The sequence below is a fragment of the Amphiprion ocellaris genome, chromosome 3 (assembly GCF_022539595.1).
Source record: "Amphiprion ocellaris isolate individual 3 ecotype Okinawa chromosome 3, ASM2253959v1, whole genome shotgun sequence".
Lineage (NCBI taxonomy): Eukaryota > Metazoa > Chordata > Actinopteri > Pomacentridae > Amphiprion > Amphiprion ocellaris.
The window spans coordinates 4,057,593-4,076,636 of record NC_072768.1 but is presented as its reverse complement, the minus strand read 5'-3'; the positions used below and the strand labels follow the sequence as shown (position 1 = coordinate 4,076,636).

The 19,044-nt window shown below is 40.3% G+C and overlaps 1 protein-coding gene across 1 annotated transcript; it reads left to right on the top strand.

The window, feature by feature from the left end:
* Positions 1-1,135: 1,135 nt before the first annotated feature.
* LOC111586641 (ubiquitin-conjugating enzyme E2 H-like) lies at positions 1,136-10,866 on the top strand. Its single transcript, XM_023296406.3, has 7 exons — positions 1,136-1,421; positions 5,635-5,711; positions 5,862-5,936; positions 6,055-6,094; positions 6,286-6,338; positions 7,777-7,905; positions 8,457-10,866. Exons 1-7 carry the CDS (start codon positions 1,369-1,371, stop codon positions 8,579-8,581), a joined length of 552 nt encoding a protein of 183 aa, XP_023152174.1. The 5' UTR covers positions 1,136-1,368; the 3' UTR covers positions 8,582-10,866.
* Positions 10,867-19,044: the final 8,178 nt, after the last annotated feature.

Sequence of the window (19,044 nt, the reverse complement as noted above, 5' to 3'; positions counted from 1 at the left end):
ACATGCTCACACAGTACGTGCAAAGTGACTGTTCTCAAGGCTGCGCAACAACAGTGATACATTACAAAGACCAAAAAAAAAAAAAAAAACCCAGAAAATTAGAAGTCATGTGTGTTTGTGCATGGACCTGCATGTTATTATCTACATATTTACATGGGTAAATATGCAAATAATAACACAATTTTAAGCTTAGATTTAGTTATTTTCCCTAATAGAACATTAAGTCATATGTTCAAGGGTCATCAGAAAGTTGAAATGGTTTCTAAATGGTGTCGATTTTTAAAAATATATCAGGGCTTTCAAATCTGCTGGGGAACAGAGGTCAAATGTTTGATAAAAATGTTATCATTTACAAGTTTGCAGACTCTGGTCGGTCCCATCCAGCGTGTATTTACAGAGTTTCTCAGTGTCATTTTTCTCATTCAGCATTATATTTACAGAGAGTCTAGTTAGCTTTTATAGCTCAGTGTCTTTTCTCTCATTCAGCATTGCAGTCGTGTTGCAGCTGCTGATGTTTGATCCTTGCAGCTTTTTCCTCACTTGTACTAGGATTTACATTAATAAATATGTAAATGTTGCATTTGACTGCAGATGTAAGTTTGGTTGTATAGTTGTAAAAGTGATCCCGAAGGTAATCAGCTTCCCTCTATAACAGCAGGATTTATTGTATTGGACAATAGTTTTAGCTGCACATAATAAACTACCAATGCCTCATCTTGCCCTCTTGTACTTACTTGTGATTACTTCACCATTTAACTGATATTTACAAAGCTAATGTGTGGGATAAGCACCTAAAAATTACTCAGTAACCACTCGGAGCTGTGATTCATATCATTCATGTGAAGAAACTTTGGCCTATTGTGCTTATTTCGGCCTCTCAGTAAGTCAATTTTCGCATAGATCCATATGTGATAGATGAGCACACACTTTATCCATGAGCACTGTTGTAGCAGCCTCACCAAAAAAAAAACAACCCACAAGTAGCATTTATCTATAAAAGCTGTCGTGTATGAGTGTAGCAGTGTTTTTGAGGTTGTTGGACAGCGGGATGACAGTGTGGATCTGATCTGGGAGCGTGGTTCTATGTCTGAGCCCCTCCTCTGCTGGCTCTGGTCGCTGGAGGTTGATGTCACTGGCAGAGAGTCTTCAGGACAGGACACAACTAGGTAGAGCTGGCCGAGGAGAGGAGAGCTCCGGACCCGCTGAGGACACAAAAAGTGGGCGATGTTGCAGCTGGGATCTTGTTTATGGACACTGTGGGAAGGCTGTTGATACAGTCCGGAGGGCTTGTAGGCATTTCCAAGCTGAAAGGTTGAGGTAGCTGAACAGCCGCAGTATTTTTAGATCACTTCTGAAAGGAATACAAAAATGTCGTCTCCAAGTCCGGGCAAGAGGCGAATGGATACCGACGTGGTGAAACTGTATCCTTTACAGTACATAAACAAGCCCCGAGAGTCAAATTAAATCTCTCTTTTGTCTTTAATAACAACTGTCAGCTGTCTGCTGGTGATTAATTACATAATTTGCTTCCGATGGCTGCTGTGAGGATGTGTGTAATGTGGCTGCTAGCTGTGTGAGATTAATAGATTTAGTGAAAAGTGTGTTGAACACTGAGACGTTAATACTGTGTCTAACGTTGGGCTGCCAGGCGTTAGCTAGTTAGCAGAATGGCGAACAAGCCTTGTATTTAAATGTTATTCGTCGGAACTCAGTTGCCTGTTGTGCAGCGTTAGCTTTGCTCGCAGACTAGCTGCGCTCGTCCTGTTTGTATCAACAGAGAATTAGCAACGGAAACTGTCGCAATATAACGCTGGCTGTTAACTCTGTGCTAGCTTTGTTAGCCTTAGCTCGAAGGCGATAAGTTAGCATGGTAGCCCATAATATGTGGTCCCGTCGAACTGACAACACGATGTGAGGTGTTAGAGAGGGGTTATTTACAATTTGGAAACACTTATCCGAAAAGACACGTTTATTCAGTCATGATTTGGTAACGCCAAGGTGGCTAGCCGTGTAGCATGCTACCACCAAGAGAGAACAATTAAGGTCGATGTAGAGACGATCTCCGACAAAGTCAACAGCTAACTACGGTGCTTTTATTAGCACCACGGAGCAGAGACTTTTAACATTTTTGCCTCTTTAGTTTTATTTTTGCCAAACGTATAGTCTTTTTAAAAAATATATAAACACATTTAAAATGTATTTATATGTAAATAAGTCACGGTTGGCGTGTTTTCATACATAATACAGCCACAAATGTCAGTTAAACGATGCTACAAAAGAGACAGAAAAAAGGTGATTGATATTGTTCGTTTCATAATATCTTTTAACATTTCTCTCTGAGGTCTTTCGTCACGTTATATTTTAATTTTCTGGCAGCCCACTCTAGTATTGTTCTCGCTCGTGTATATTTCGTGTCATTAATCGTTATTCGTGGCTCTCGGCTGAAGTTTTTGCATGAAAGGTTTTCTGACAGCGTGAGCTGAATTGTTTTGTTTTTGTCCTGCAGCTAGATGCTGCTCTGTGATTGGTCCGCCTGTTACCATCCGGAACACGGCGGAGGGCGGGACTTCACACACAGCTGATCGAGGAACAACAAGCGTGCTGTAGGGCCGCATGCAGGGATGGGGGCTGGGAACATGGCTGGGAACAGGAGTCCACGGTGGGGACGGGGCTGAACACACTGAGCCTGAGTGGGTCAACATGTTGTTTTCGTCCCAACACACCCTCTAGAACCGAGTGCAGAAACAGTTATCGGACTTACTGGGTAGTTTAATGGTTGTCGTTTAAATAGTTTTCTGCTCAAGTTTGTCAAAAGTAAAGATTTCCTGTATTTGTTTGTAAAATACATTGTCAGTTTTTTTGTGTAGCACATTTAAAAAAACGATCATTGAGTCAAAGTGCTTTCTAGTCCAGAAATGTGAGAAAATAACTGTTAACACAATGACACAGTTGATACTTTCACACTACAACCAGGTTACTGAACCTAAATTTAGTTCTGTTTGTTCATCCTTTAATTACAGACAATGTTTACCAAGACAGAAACGTTACTATTGGTTAACCTATTAACAACAGGCCTGCCTAAATCCTATGAATTAATCAACGTGAATTGGCTCAACAACTGAATTCAGAGGCCAGTTGCATTTATTTATATAGCAGAAAGAAAGAACTTTTTAAAAGAACTAAAATGCTTTTCAGTAGAGGAATAAGATGGAAGCTGCAAATTTGACCAAAATGTTAAATTATTAAGGTTGAGATGCTACAGTGTGATTTATGATGTGTGAGTATCTTAAATATTCTTGTTAAAATTCTTAAAAGCTACATAAAATACAAATTTACTTGACTAAGTTAAAGTGTAAGGTTGAAACCCTATATTATTTTAGCATTTAAAAATATTTGTAGCATTATTAATTATGAAGATTTACCTCATTCATTTAAATATTAACGTAAAGACCCTGCAAAAACAAATTATACCCAGTAATGAGACCCAACAAATCCAAAGCTTCCCTATGAGCAGCATATTGGCAACAATGGAGAGGGAAGAACTCCTGTTAACAAAAGAGACCTCCAGCAGAACCAGATTCAGGGAGCCATCTGTCTTGACCAGTAGGAGTGAGAATAGAGGGGAGACAAACAAGAAAACATAAACACAGGACAGGTTGGTGGACCAGTAGCTGCAGATTAGACCCCTGCAGCTCCAGAGCCAGAAATACCTGCAGAGAGAGGACAAACCGGAGTGAAAAAACGCAAAGCTAATCACGTGCAAAAATGCATATACATGTGAACACAGAAGCCATATCAACAGAATAGATTAGCTAAAGCAGATATCTTTGGGGTTTTTCACTGTTAGTCAGACAGAACATACAGTTTTAAAAAGTTGTCATGGGTCCTGGTAAATTTAAATATTCACAATTTTCTGTTATTTTACAGATGAATTGATTAACAGAGTAAGAAAAAGTACTTGAAATAGTTGCCCACAATGAAAGTAATTAGTGTTAATTAACCTTCCAGATGCTGGGTTTAATCATTACAAAAATCTTTATGCAGTGGTAGTATTTTAAAATTTTAATTATTTTTTGAAGTTGTCTCAAGTTTGATTTTTACTTAAAAACTTGGTTCCAAAAAAACCCCAAACATTGTTCTATCATTGATTAATACTTTAATGTATAATAACGTTGTTTATTGACCTCACCGTAATGGTTAGCGCTACAATACATTTGTGTTCCAGCCAAAAGCTGCATGTAAAAAACTGAAAAATGGTAAATTGTTAGTCTGAAATAATTTTAAATTCTATTAAGATTGTGCTGTGTAACGACAGTAACCTGATAGATTGTTACCATTGAGACAACAGTGGATGTACAGTCACACCTTTTTAAAAGAAACAAGGAAAAATACCAAATCAGCTGGTTGACAACAGTGTAAAATATGGATGAAGAGTGTAAGAATAGAGAATAGCAGTCAGGAAGGTAAAACATGTTTGGATCCATCGGTTCTTGCTGCTGTGGATCTTGTTCGACCAGTTTCCAAACCTCAGCTTTGCACCAGTGTGTTAACAAAAGATGCCATACATAGTTTCACGTTGCGTCTTTAAATCAAATTGAACCAGTGCGGCAGATCTCAGTCGTTATTTCACACTAAATGTACGTCCACTTCGGATGCAGGTGAGGCGATTCTAGATGCTTAATGTCTTGAGAACTATTTAGAAAAACATATCTTTGTATCAGAGGATGGTGCTGATAAATCATGGAGGTTTTCCATTGTGTAGTTACATTACTCTCAGAGAGCACTACTTGGGTTTCTATGGGTAACCCTTGGGGGTAAAGCAAAAGAAAGAGATGCTGCACAAATGTACATCTATAACAGGTTTTATTTATAGGCCACATTGCCTGGGATCACATTTAGAGCTACCCTGTCTTCTTGGTCAGTGGTTTGCAAACCTTTTCCTATTGAGTGGCTGAGCTTTCTGAATCTTCCTCTCCTCTGGTGGCTGTTTACAGTTATTTTGCCTCCTGACAGTTATATAATCAAGCTGTCTTGTGTTTTTTGTGCTCCAGCAGTTTAACTAAATTAGCATCTGAATGTTACCTTGGTTAGATCACTGGAATAGAGACGACAGAAGGATTTATGACGGGGTGATGAAACTGGGCGCAACAGTTACGTTTGTGGTTTTTGTGTGAGTGTTTTTTCCCATCTGTCACTGTGTCAGACTCACACAGTCGTTGAGATTAAATACACTCCACCTTTCTGTCTGACTGCTGACTCAGTCTCTTGCTCCAGTATCACAGCATACTGGTATTATTAACTAACCGGAGCTCTTTTCTGATTCAGTTCCAGTGAAACGGCTCATGTTATGTTGAGAAGTGTGGAATGGACGTGTGCAGTAGAAAAGCGACTCACCGTGAGGTTGTTTTGTTGTGAAGGAGACTGTTTGTGTGTTGGTTGAGTTGGTCTGATGGAGGCTGCTGCATTATTGATCTCATTGCCACGGCTGATGTTATCGACCCCATGTTTGACCTCTGCCCAGACAAGTTCACGGGGAACTAAAACGTCCAGCCTGTTCTTGATGACGTTTGAGTTCTTTCACCTCCCTTGTTGCTTTTGTGTCTGTTTTTCGAGTTTCCCTTAACCAGGCGTCAGCATCGAGAGCAAGCATGAGGTCACCATCCTGAGCGGCCTCAACGAGTTTGTAGTGAAGTTTCACGGACCGCCTGGAAGTAAGAGCCTCGTGAAATTTACTAAATTTGACATTTTGTCACTGGTGTACTGTAAATTTAATCAGCATTGCATCGGTGTTACTAAAACATTAATTAAACATCCTGGATACTATTCACTTGACATGTTATTTGTTTGCTTTTTTAATTTAGCGCCGTACGAAGGAGGCGTGTGGAAGGTTCGGGTGGACCTACCAGATAAATACCCCTTCAAATCACCATCAATAGGTATAAAATATTTAGAATCGGAAGCCTTGGTAATATTCTAACACTATTAAGTGTCCTGACAAGTAATACAGTTAAAGAGTGAATGAATAAATCTAAAGAAAAATCTGCTTTTTTTCAGGATTTATGAATAAAATCTTTCATCCCAACATTGATGAAGCGTAAGTAGAATGACTTTAGCTGGTGTTTATTTGCATGTAAAATGCCTCTTATTATTGATTTAATGGCAACAACTTGACAGCTACATCTAAATATTAATATGATTCGTCCTGTCTGATATGTTGTCCTCACCTTTACTTAAGACTTGGTCTCACATTTTGCATCATTCGTTCACATCCATGTCTGTTTTCAGGTCAGGAACTGTGTGTTTAGATGTCATTAACCAGACATGGACAGCTCTATACGGTAAGTCGCAGCTCTCACTCGTCACATACATCCACCAGTCACTTGGTTAAACTGACATTAATAGCCAATAAAAGCTCCTAAAGTGAGCAGCTCACAGTGTACCTCTGCAGCGCAGCTTCAGGCAGAGCATCTCGGTTTAATCGGCTTACACTTTGGTGATAACTGCTGCCTGTATTGAGGTCATGCGGTGAGCGCTGATGGATGAGAAGGTCCTGAGTGTTTAAACAGGAAGAACACTCTCACCTGGAGGGCATTGTTGTCGCTTTGTTCAAGTGAGCGACACAAAACCAAACCTCCACCAGCAGCGTCCACATTTCCGTTCACATTTGCATTTTTGTGCACCAGATACATTAACTTTGGGCTCTTTTGGTTTGAAATTCCGTCTGAATAGAAATAAGGCAGCTGAGAGGTGCTTGTTCCTCACCTTGTTTTTGATCAACAGTTTTGTTTTCTACATGCGAGTTGTATGTGTGAAAACACCCGGATAAGTATTTTTGTGTGGGTGGTGGGACGCCAGTGTGGCGAGAACTCTGCATAGATAATAATCTGACACTGTGAAAACTAACAGACTGAACAGTTGAGCAAGTGAGAGAATACAGTCAGTCGCCTGACAGAAGTTTTAGGAACTTTCTGATGAAAACTATTGAACATAGAGACTCTCAGCATGTATTTTTAATCGATGTTTATCCCTATGAAAGACAGGGCCTCTTCAATTATGTATCTGAATGTTGTTTTAGTCTGACAGACCGAAAGAGGGCATCCTGACAGCATATTCAGACACAAAAATAGCCCCAAACAGTTGCGAAATCTTCAGAATGTCCTAAAGGCATTGACAGGATCTCCAGTCCTGGCCAGAAATACACAAGACGTCTCCTTGATCTTATTCCTGGTGATAGAATTATAGTCTGCAGAAGAACAGAGTGATACGGATCTTTTCTACTCATTACACATCTTTAAGAAATGTTTTCATTCAAAAACCGGTCCGTTTTTCATGTTTTACTTCTGGTTCAAGACACAGTTGTTAACTGGCTTCTATTCTTCCATACAGTGCAGAACATTGGTTATGTATGTAGATTGGTTGAAGCTTTTGTTAAAAATGTATACGTCTGGCTGTCTGCTTGGACTCGTTGTTGTGTTGCAGAACAAAATTAGAACCCGTCAGATGAATTAAACATCTAAAAGAATCTACAAATCTAAGATGCCTGCTCAGTGCAACATGTACAGCAAAGTGACTACAAATGGAAGTTTCTTAAAAGTGCTGTGGTTGATTACATCTGTCCAGAAAACAGCATTATACAGTGGAATTGTTTGAATTGCGGATCCAAGAGAGACCTCTAGTGGGGTAATGATGCAGCTACATGTGATGGAATGACTGCAGCCTCTTTCTGCTCATTAGTATTTCTCTGGACTCATTGATCTTTCTCTTCACATCCACCAGACCTCACCAACATCTTCGAGTCGTTCCTCCCTCAGCTGCTCGCCTACCCAAACCCCATCGACCCTCTGAATGGAGACGCAGCCGCCATGTACCTGCACCGGCCGGAGGATTATAAACACAAGATCAAAGGTAACACAGCAGCGTTTTACTGTAAAACACAACTTAGTTTTCATGTTGATTTTAGGCCTGAAAACAGCAAAAATGTCAACTATGATACAAAAAGTCCCACAATTATATATTGGTCCAGATAATGGCTTTTAGCTTGTAGTTTTTTTAATGCTACAATTGAAAATGCATAAACAGGTGAATTTGCGTCACTTGTTTGTCCTCAGGAACAACAAAGTTCACCTTTTTAATGCGTGCTGATAAAAATATAGACAGTCAAACATGCGGTGAGGATATCCAGGACTTGTCATGCATGTTGACTAGAGTTGAAAAGATTTATTCCTGAAAGATTCTCATGACGACTCATCAGATTCAGTCAACTGATGTGATACGTTTGAAATCTCTTGAAGAAGAAAGTAAATTGACTTTTAGTTGAGATTGTTTTGTCAGTTTCTCCTGAATGCCTCAAACTTTTCCTGAAATGATCTATTGATGTGAAAGAAGAAGCGAAGCAGCTGTTTGGTCGCCACAGACTCAGTCATCCGTCTCTCTCCCTCCCTGTGTGTCTTTTTCAGAGTACATCCAGAAATATGCCACAGAGGAGGCTCTAAAGGAGCAGGAGGAGGGAGGAGGCGACTCCTCTTCCGAGAGCTCCATGTCAGACTTTTCCGAGGACGAGGCTCAGGACATGGAGTTGTAGTGAAGGCGGAGCCACCTTCACCTCACAACAGACTCGTTTCCTAAAGAGCAGAAACTCAGTACTATATTCATATTTAAACAAGACAATTTTTTACAGCAACACAAGGATTTTTATTGCTACATGAGGATTTGCAGTATGATATTGCAGAATATTAACTCTTGTTTAGGAATTCATCAACACCTGCCCTCCCTCGTCCTCTTCATCCAGAGAGCCTGTTTAGATCACAAATGAGCACATCGTTGGCATTTTTTTTAAATGGCTTCACTTGAGGTTTTCACAGCTGCTTGAAAAACTGAGCTGTGAGACCAGAACAGGAGGAAAGTCATCAACATCAAACTAGACTGTTTTCCCATTTTTTTCCCACTGGAGACGCCTCACCAAATATATCAAGGTTCTTTATTCAGCGTTTTACCACATCAAGAGACTGCAGGATGACAATCCACGATTTCTGAGCAGTCTCTTCTTCAAAAAACCAAGGAAACCCTTTTTGTTTTGTTTAATTTGACACTGCCACCGTGAGGAGTTGCCATTTCACTTCCAAGGAGTTGGAGACGGTCGAGTGGTGGTCGTGTTCAGACTGTTGCGGCTGCAGTCGGCCTCTCCAGACAGGACTAAAACCTGCAAACACACTATCAAACAACCAGCGCATCAACCGTGACAAGTCACACCACCACCACAGCACGTGTGTGAGTGTGAGAGCGTCTAGGTGTGTGTATGCATGAATGTAATCCATTGATATCCTGTGTTGTATTGGCCCCCCGACGCTCAACAGAAATCTAAAGAGAAGGTTCACAATCCGTCTCTTCTTCGCCGCCCATCTCCTCCTCCTCCTCCTCTCCGTTTTAGGAAAGTGTTTGTCATTCTCTGAGTATCTTTGTATATTGTGGCATGACACAGAAGTGAAGTTTGTGTAGGGCTTTGTGGAGCTGTATCGCTGTAGACATGAAGAGGACGCCGCTGTGAGTCAGGCCGGGTGTGATGGGGATTATCCAGGTCCTTGTTGAATTGTTGAACTTCTTAACTTTGCCTATTGCTTGTGTTGAACTATAATAGGTGTTTGACTTGCGTAGGGATAGTTAGTTTTTTGCGGGTGGTGAATCCTATCATAATGTATGGTTTAATACTTATATAATACACTAGTTTAAAGAACTACTTGTCCTGTAAAGATGAGGAGAATTACACATCTTTGTCTGTGGGATGACTGTTGAATCAGATCCTCCAATGACACCCTCTGCTCCTCTGCTCCCCTCTTCTTATATAAATGTGTCCATCACAGGTGATTTACATTGTCAGCCATTCAGCACGGTCACATTTTACTCTCTCATGCTGTCGATGGCCTGTTGTTTCCTAAAATGGTGGGACCAAAATCTAACGGAGCCGCAGGCGTCCTAAAAGAAAAAAAAAAGAGGAAATCCTCCTCAGATTGGATTTGTGGATGGAGAGTTTACACTGAAGTTGTGCAGATGAATTAATAATGTTCCTCAAGAGGTGAATATCTCACATTAGTTCAGTTCAGGTGTAAATTTCTGCTTCTTCAAAGGACACTTTAAAAGTTTCTTATGTCCTGGTTTAAGCCCAGTAAAGGTTTATGTGCCTGTTATCGTGGAGGAGCTGTTACTAGAGCTGTGGCAGTTAAACCTCATGACGGTACGCTGGTCTGTGTTTCACTGAAGCCTGATACATGTTTGTAACGCACACTCATGGCATCGCAGATCAGATTGTATTATTTCTGTAAGGAAACAAGAGTTAGAATCTTACTGATCACCATCAAAAGGAGACATTTCTTCTCATTTGAAGAGAAATAATCAGAAACTAAATGAATAACCTCTTTATAGAAAAAATACCAGGTTCTCTTCCATGGTAGGACGTTAACCTTCATTAAACATGAGTTGGTTAAACTCGCATGTCATAGTTAGACATGGCATTAAAAATGTATTCGTTAAATAACCTCATTAAAAGACTCTAATTAGCCTTAGTAACCAAATATAAGTCGTCGTAAGTCTGCGGACGACATGATGTCACAGTTTTCATGTGCAGCAAACACAAACCACTGTCCAGCCTTGTTGTCTGTCATCATCCGGATCCGTCATTGTATTCTGTATTTTTTATTAATGAAACACATATATTTGATGCCTATAATTTGTTTTAATGCTTTTATTTTTATCTTTTAACCCCAGTGTCCAGAATACAGATCAAGATATCCCTGATTTTTAAAAGGCAAAAAATGAATAAATGTGCTTCCCTTGTAACTTGAAGACAGAAATAAACAAGAAAAAACATATGAACTATTGCAGTATTATTATGCTTGTGTGTATGACAGGTTTCCAAGGTAAGAAGCCTGTTTGTCACTGGGCTCAGGACTGGGAATAATGAATATAAAAATCATGTGCTGGAATAAAACAGGTGTTATTTGGGGGAAATTCAGAGTGAATTATTAAACAGTGGTAAAAAGTTTTCAGACACCTCATACATATATTAAATATTGCATTAAGAATCACTCTTCAAGTGTAATTTCTTTTACTACAATCACTACATCACAATAATACTAAACAAATCCTAAAAAAGCCATTAAAAACTTAAAATTGTTTGGCTCCATTAAAAATACGTAAGACATTTTGAGTATTGGGTCATTTTGGTAGAATTTAGTTTTGTTGATTTTTCTTGTAAACAATAAACAAAAACATATAATTTGTATTTGTGTCTGTCTAATGCAGCCACACCTTTTGAAACACAAAGAAGATTTTTCCACAAATATTTCATGATAATATTTGAGATTGTGTTAAATTTTAAGGGTGTCTGAAAACTTCCCCCCCCCCCCCAACACTGTTTAAGTCCTGTTTGTCTTCTGACCACCAGGTGGCAGCATCATCTGGACAGACTAACAGTCTGTTGTGTGTCGTAGTTTGTCAATTATAGAAAAACCTTGAAGAAGTAGAATAGAAGCTAATATAGATGCATTACTAATAGTTTTACACCATCCATATTTACAGGTAATTATACTTTGTTCTATGTTTAGTTTTTATGTTTATTGTTGTTTTTTCTTTTTTTTTGTTATTTTAAAAATAGGTGTCTGTGCAACAAGAACAGAAAATGTGAAGCCTTTTTGGACATTTGCTCAGAGAGGTTTGTTTCATAGCTGTGACAAGACTTCTGACTACATGACAGGTGTACATTTTCAAATTAATGCTGGCTGAATTCCATTTATCTGCTTCAGTTTCAGGGTCACATTATAAACGACTCACTGACACTTCAATAAAACACCATTAAACGTGTCACTGACACCTGGTAAAGGTCAGTTAATGAGAGATGAGAAAAGGTGGAAGCATTTTATCTTTACAATCTTTTAATTTTTTTTCAAGTATGTGTTTTTGTTTCTGCACTGTTAAAACATTTGACAATAAGGATGATGCTGATATGGTGGTTTAAGGGAAAAGTTTAGGGGAATTTAACTTACAGCAACTTATTTTCACCTTCAAATAAAGTAAAACCATGTTAGGTAAAGCTTTAATGGTGTCCTAAATTCACTTTCAAATTAGTGATTGCTTTAAAATTTATTTTATTTGTGAAAATATCAAAGAAGAAGTTTCCACAGCTTTTCACACATATACACCTCAGTAGGCCAGGTTCAAATAAAAAAAACATTATACATAGGCTGGTCACACGTGGACTAGGCTACAAATCAGAGACTGTATTTTAAAAAAGCTTTATCTTCTGTAGGACAATAGAGATTTGACCCGTTTATATACTAGTTTTAGATCTGGAGGTGGTCTAATGTGGTCCAGATACAAAAACTGTAAAAAATTTCCACCTTTTTGCCATTTTCCAAATAGAAAACAACAATCAGAAATTGTGGTTTTAAGATTTTTAGCCTTCTCTGGTGTAATTTAATCCAGATTTGGGTGGTCATATATGAGGGGATCTGGTCTAATGTGGCTACATTAGAAAAGAACAAACAGAGTTCTCATTTTTGAATAGAATAAGGGTGAGATTCAGGCACCATTAAGGCTTTATCTAATTTTTAAGACACAATTTTAGATCATTAATATGTGGACAAATAGTGAATCAGTCCCTCAGAGCTGTCAGTTAAGTTCCCCTTAAGTTTTCCCCTTAACATCCTAATTAGAACCCAATTTCAGCTTCAACTAAAAAACTCTGTTTCAAAGCAAACCGGAACAATTTCCTTTTAAAAAATAAAGCCATTCTTGGCATCTATGTGAAACAAATAAATGAATGGATTTAAAAAAAAAAAAAAAACAAAAAAAACGTCCTTCTGTGTGTTCAGATGATGCTCTGATGATGCTGCTGCTCTGAGTCTATAATGATCTTATGAAATATTCATCGCTGTGTGGCCAAGCAGCCTCTTTCTGGCCACATTCTGGTTTCCAGTTTCAACACCAGTTTAATTTGGCTTTATGGCCACACAGTAGGGTTTCTGGTCAGAGTAATCATTTTCTACAGAAAGTGGTTCCTTGTAGATTTTTTTTAAAAGTACTTTAAACCCAATTTTTCAAAAAACACAAGTATTTGAGTTCTTTTTATTAAATTATCCCGGACTGCTGTGGTTTTCTAAATATCAGGTTACATTTGAGCAAACTGGATGTTAATGTTAAGATATTTTTTTAGTTTAACAGAAATATGTGCCGTAAATTTTAGTGTAGTGTTCCATGAATAATAAAACTGTGATACATATGTTTTTTTTAATTGAATAAGAGTAAAGTTATTAGAGAGTAACCCGAGGAGCAGCAGGAGAAGCTGCGCAGGACGATGAGACGCTGCTGGCCGGCTGCGCCTCCTTCATAATGTATGGAGAGGACAAAGGGAGCTCGGCTGGATTTCACCTTCAACTTTGAAAGAGCCGTAACTCAAACCTGTCCTGCTCGACTCCGATGGATTCACATCAGCTGAAAGGATGATGCCTCTTTTTCCACCTGCAATCTGTCTAATAATCACCGACAGCAGGTAAATGAGCCCCGGACAGACTTCGGGCTGCGCGTATAAAACGAGGAGCGGAGGAGGCCTGCGCTCGGAGAAACTTTCCGACCTGAGCAGAGAGGAGAGAGCTGAGCTTCAGGCCCGGCTGCAGCAGCGAGCCACACCCGGTGGATGCTGGTGAGTCTGACAGGAAACATCAGGGGTTTATTATGTAGTGTATTGGAGACTGGCTAAGGAAAAGAAAGATAAGAAGTAGAGTTTAGTCGTTTTTTTCCCTCTGATTTATCCTCTAAATCTCACGCCAACTTGTATGACTGGTGCTCTTAATATTATATTTTTGTGTACCTATGGCACCAATTTGGTTTAAAGTGTTCCAAACTAATTTTGCCGGCACTAAATTGCCAACCTAGTATCCTACTGCAGTGCGCGCCCTGTGCGTAAAAGGCGCCGGGAGATGTCTTGTAGGCCTGCGCGGCAGAAGGAGAAGGAGGAGGGCGGCGTGGATTACTATACCGCCAGTGGGTTAAGATGCTTACCAACTAATTACCTGTCCACTAGAAAATCCTCTGCTATACAGCCCAAACAAGCAGGGAGCCGTGAGGGACGACAACACGGAGATATGGAGAGCAAAGTGATTCTATGTGGATCTGAACGGGAGGGAAAAAGTCAGCTGTCCGGCACCACATACAGCCCAGTTCATCCAGGCTGGTTCTTATCTTTAATATGATGTAACCACTGTTTGCTTGTGAAGATGTTCTGCTGCTGGATGCCTTTGAGGGTTTGGAGAAGCTTCTTGTCTTTTTCTAACTTAAATTTGTTGTGCGTAATGAGGATATTGGATCATCTTTATGCGGTAAGAAGCCCTGTGCTGCATCTGAAAACAAACCATAACGTCGTAGCTTTTGAATATGCGTGGCAAGATCCTGCATTAACATTTTTATTATAAAGAGAGGCAACTTATTATTGAAATCAATGTGAATTAAGAAATAGGGAGTTATAACCTGTAGTGAAGTTAATAATAACCAGGCCAAGACAACAATTAATAATGGTCTGTCTTTGAAAATGTTGAGTTTAAGCTTGTTTTTCTGCAAGAGAGCATTCAATTATTGCATTTTACATGATGGAAAGGTTGGAAAATGTCATTCAATAAAGGAAACGGTGATTACACAAGGTGTGGAGGATTTAACCTTCACTCCAGCCAATTATAGTAACTGAAGAACCTAAATATACCTTATTCTTTCCAAGAGTTTAGAGCCTCCATCGTATCTACTGGATCATCAGAGGCAATTATATTAACACTCTGTAAAGAGAGCACCCAAGATATTAGGAGCAATGAAAAACACCCAACTAAACAGAGCAAGTTCAGGAGCTTTTGATTGATGCTCTGTCTGTCTGTCCCTCTCTCTCTCAAGCTTTTTACTCTATTGATCTCTCCCGGAAGCGGGAAGACGAGCCCTGCTTTGGGACCCATTTGGAGCATCTCAAAAATCACTTAGCGCATCATTCCCTACAGCCAGAATCAATCTGAGCAGCAGATCTGCTCCTTCACTACGTTCAGGATGGCTCTGGTGGAGGCCACAAAATGTGCCAAAACACTAAAGCCAGCAGCAATCCAGGGGTGACGTCTAGAAAGTTCCACCTGCAAGCCGATTCCTGTTGAGATTTACTTAAAGAAAGTGGGTGATAAATAGAGCTGCGGGCCTGTCGGTTCAAGCAGCAGATGGCATAGCTGGATTTACTCCCCATCCTGTGAGGTAGACAAACAGAGATGAGGGAAGGACTCTGTTGATTCTGATGCCGTCTGAACACAAGATTGAGCAGACATTTTATACAGAAGTTCAGTTAGAATTCACATTTGAAGGAAAACATGTGTTGTAGCTCCTCTGTTGGACAACGCTTACATCTCCTCCTGTTCTGTGTATGGCACTGGTAGAATTCACTGTCACAGCACACTATCAGTGAATTACCATAGGGCCATAAACAGAGTAGAGACAGAACCACACTGCCTGTGTCCTGGTCCTGATTCTCATTTAAAACCAGCAGGTGGATCTACTCTCATCTGCTCTCTTGTATGTACGATCTTCTTTGCCCTTTTTGGCACTAGCACATTTTTGCTTTGTTTCCCGTTGTTTGAGCAATCATGTGTAGTGCCAATATGGGACAAGACAGACGCTCAGCGGTGTGTTTTCAACCTAAAGGAAAACCTGAGGGATCTTTCTCAATTTTCTGACATCATTTGTGTATTATCTTTGTGTGTGAGAGAGACGGGAAGGATGAACTGTGGATCTCATCGATTGCGCCGTTCCTCTCGGGTATCACCAGTTGCCATGGAGGCTCGTGCTCTGAGGCGGCGCTCTGTGTAACCAGAACTTCAGTCGCCACATGGATCTGGTGGTGGTGACCGGTACACTCTCCCACAGTGTTTGGCAATGGTAGAACTCACTCTGGTGGGCTGGAAGGATCCGGTGGTTCTAGACTTGCCAACAACTGACCGAGAGCTTTAACCCGTCCGCCAACCAGGGACTCCTCACAGAAAGAGTCGTGTTTGAAATGTGTGTCTTCCTTTTATTCAGCAATGCTAGTGTGGGTGTCACAAAAGGTCATGGTTGGAGGGTTTGGGAGGGTTTGGACACAGATGTGGGCCGTGTGAGTGACTGCAGGCGGAGCAGCGAGGGGTTAAATTTGACCATCCCCCCCTGAACGTTCTTGCAGTCTCAGAACACCTTAGAAATCTGCAAGGACACAGAAGGTTTACCACTTCTCTGAGGAAAAACTACAGAACATTCCACAAATCCAGTGAGTCTGCTGGTTAGGAAAACATCCCTACAGATTATAAATCCTCTTTGTCCTGCCTTTCTCTGTTTGCTGGCCCTCAGGGTTGTCTCGGCCAGTTAGCTGATCAGGACATCAAACTCTGGTGTAATCTTAGACCTCAAACACCAAAGGAATGAACCGAAGGAGACTTTGATTATTGGCCTACAACATATAAATCCATACACAGGCCATTAAGCACCAAGTTTTCTATCATCCGACCTGATCAATAAATCAATGGTGCTCCTGTGTTCGGCTGTGAAAAGGCCTGTGGCTGTAAATCCTCAGTGTTGGTGTTTGCAGCAGCAGCTACAGCAGCTCGACTTATGGTGCAACCTGATCTTGCTCAGTCATGGAAAGGTTCTCAGCTGAAGTGCTGCAGAGCAGACAATCGTCGCAAATGATGTTAGCGCCGCGTGCAGCCTTTAAAAAGCATCATGATAAACTCCAGTTGTTGCATTACAGCTGCAGTCATTAAACTCACAGAGTCGTATCTTCTGAGGTAAAGTTCATGGAGTTTTTAGGTTGTGATCTACAGTTGCGCACAAAAAACACGTGGTGATGATTTACAGACCATTTAGGCCTGAAGATATTAGATTAAAGATATTTTATGTCTTCATGTCTTCCTGTAACTGTGACGGAGGCTTTGAAACCAAATTATTTATGGAGATAATATATTTTGCAGTAGAAGAAAAAGAAGAGCATTTTTGTCTGTCTTTTGCCTGGGACTTAACATTACAATAAGGATGTAAAATGTATTTTTTAAAATCCTGCTAGAATTACAGTAGACTGTATAAAATGTTGCATGAAGACATGTAGAATGAATTGTTGTATCTTAGATTCAAGTATTTCCTACATTAAAAGTGTTAATTGGTCACCTGAAACAGGTAGAATACAATATATATGTGATGTAAGTGTTGGTGTGGTGTGTAAAAGATGATTTATCTAATTTTGGGGAACTTCTATGGGAGCATGTGAAGTTTGACCATGAAGTGGTCAACAGGATGAAGGCAGAAAAGGATGATAATTTAGGTGTAGGTGGGGAAAAAAGAGTAAATTCTGTGTCCAAGTACAGTACACACAAACAAGGACAAAACACATGACTGCTACTACTGTATCTGCGTGTGATTTCTGGAATAGAGCAGTCGGAGTGATCAGTGGCTGATATGTGTTCATCATGTTTCAGTCGGACGCTGCGAGAGTCCATTATGGTCGACTGCAGAGGATGTGAGGTTAAGTGGTGCCAGCAGAGAGAGGAAGGAGGGAGGCCGACACGCTGACAGCTGGTACGAGTGATTAGACCGTGTAGTGATGCAGGGAAGGCATCAAAGCTCTTTAGGGAGAATCCCTAACTGGGAGGAGGCAAGGACACACACTCACACACACTCACACACACACACACACACACACACAACAAATCCTGATACACAACTTCCTGGTTGCACAAACTGAGCTTACAGGTCCAGCAGCATATAGGCTGCACAGGCCATCTGTCTTCTTCAGATGCAGCATCAACCAATGGATTATCAGCAGCTCTGCCTGAGGACACACACACACACACACACACACACACACACACACACACACACACACACACACACACACACACACACACACACACTGACTATGACATACTGGTAATACAGGAGAATGAGTGGTGTCATTAGATTAGACTGGGTGTGGAAGTTAATGGATCTCCTCATTAATCTCGTGCACTAATGGTTGTTTAATTGCTATTGTCTCAGCTGTTTCTCTATGCTGTACATCACTGTGCTCCTCGTCATTACATTAAAGGTATTTTCCTCTAATCTCAAGCGGCTGGTGAGCATCGCTTCATTCAGCATTTAGGAGATTAGCACAGAGCACAGATGACAGGTGAAATGCGTCACGAAGGTAACGGCGGGCCAACGTTTGGAGCAAACGCTGAGGATTTGTTGGTGGATTGGTCAGTTTGTTGTCACTGATGGTGAGACAGGAGTCAGAGAATTAAGGTTACTGAGGTGAATTAGTTAAAAAAAAGTATTAGAATTAGCAGAAATTGGAAAAAAGGAGGAAGAGACACTGGTTTCATTCAGTGATTCGTGTGTTGGGGTTTCTCTCCTGCAACATTAGTGACACACACACACACACACACACACACACACACACACACACACACACACACACACACACACACACACACACACACACACACACACACACACACACACACACACACACACACACACACATCCAGGGAGACTCTGGATTACAGTAATCCAGGACTGGGGTGGGGGGGGGGGTATTTTTAGGACTTCATGACCAGCGGCAGACAATCGAAGAAAACAGATAATGACCATCATATGACCAGTTCATTATGTAGCGTCGAGCAGGAACCCAAACTAATGCTGACAGATAATTCTGCATATACAGCACAAGTAATGAGCATCAGATGTTTTTGTTTTGTGAACTGATGTGACAACACAATTATGCCGATTACCTCCAAGTCTACTTGAATTAATGTCAAGGAATATGTGTTTTTCTTTTTAAAATGCTTTTAAACATTAAAAACTAATGTCATAATCACGTGTTGGGTCTTCGTTCTTTTTCAGTTTTACATCAGAATAACAATGGGCAGGGTTTTATAATAAGGACACTATCAACATATTTTGAATATTGCATAAAAATATGAACTTATCACTCTGTCTTGAGGGTTCAGAATCCATCTCAGGTTTATTTCT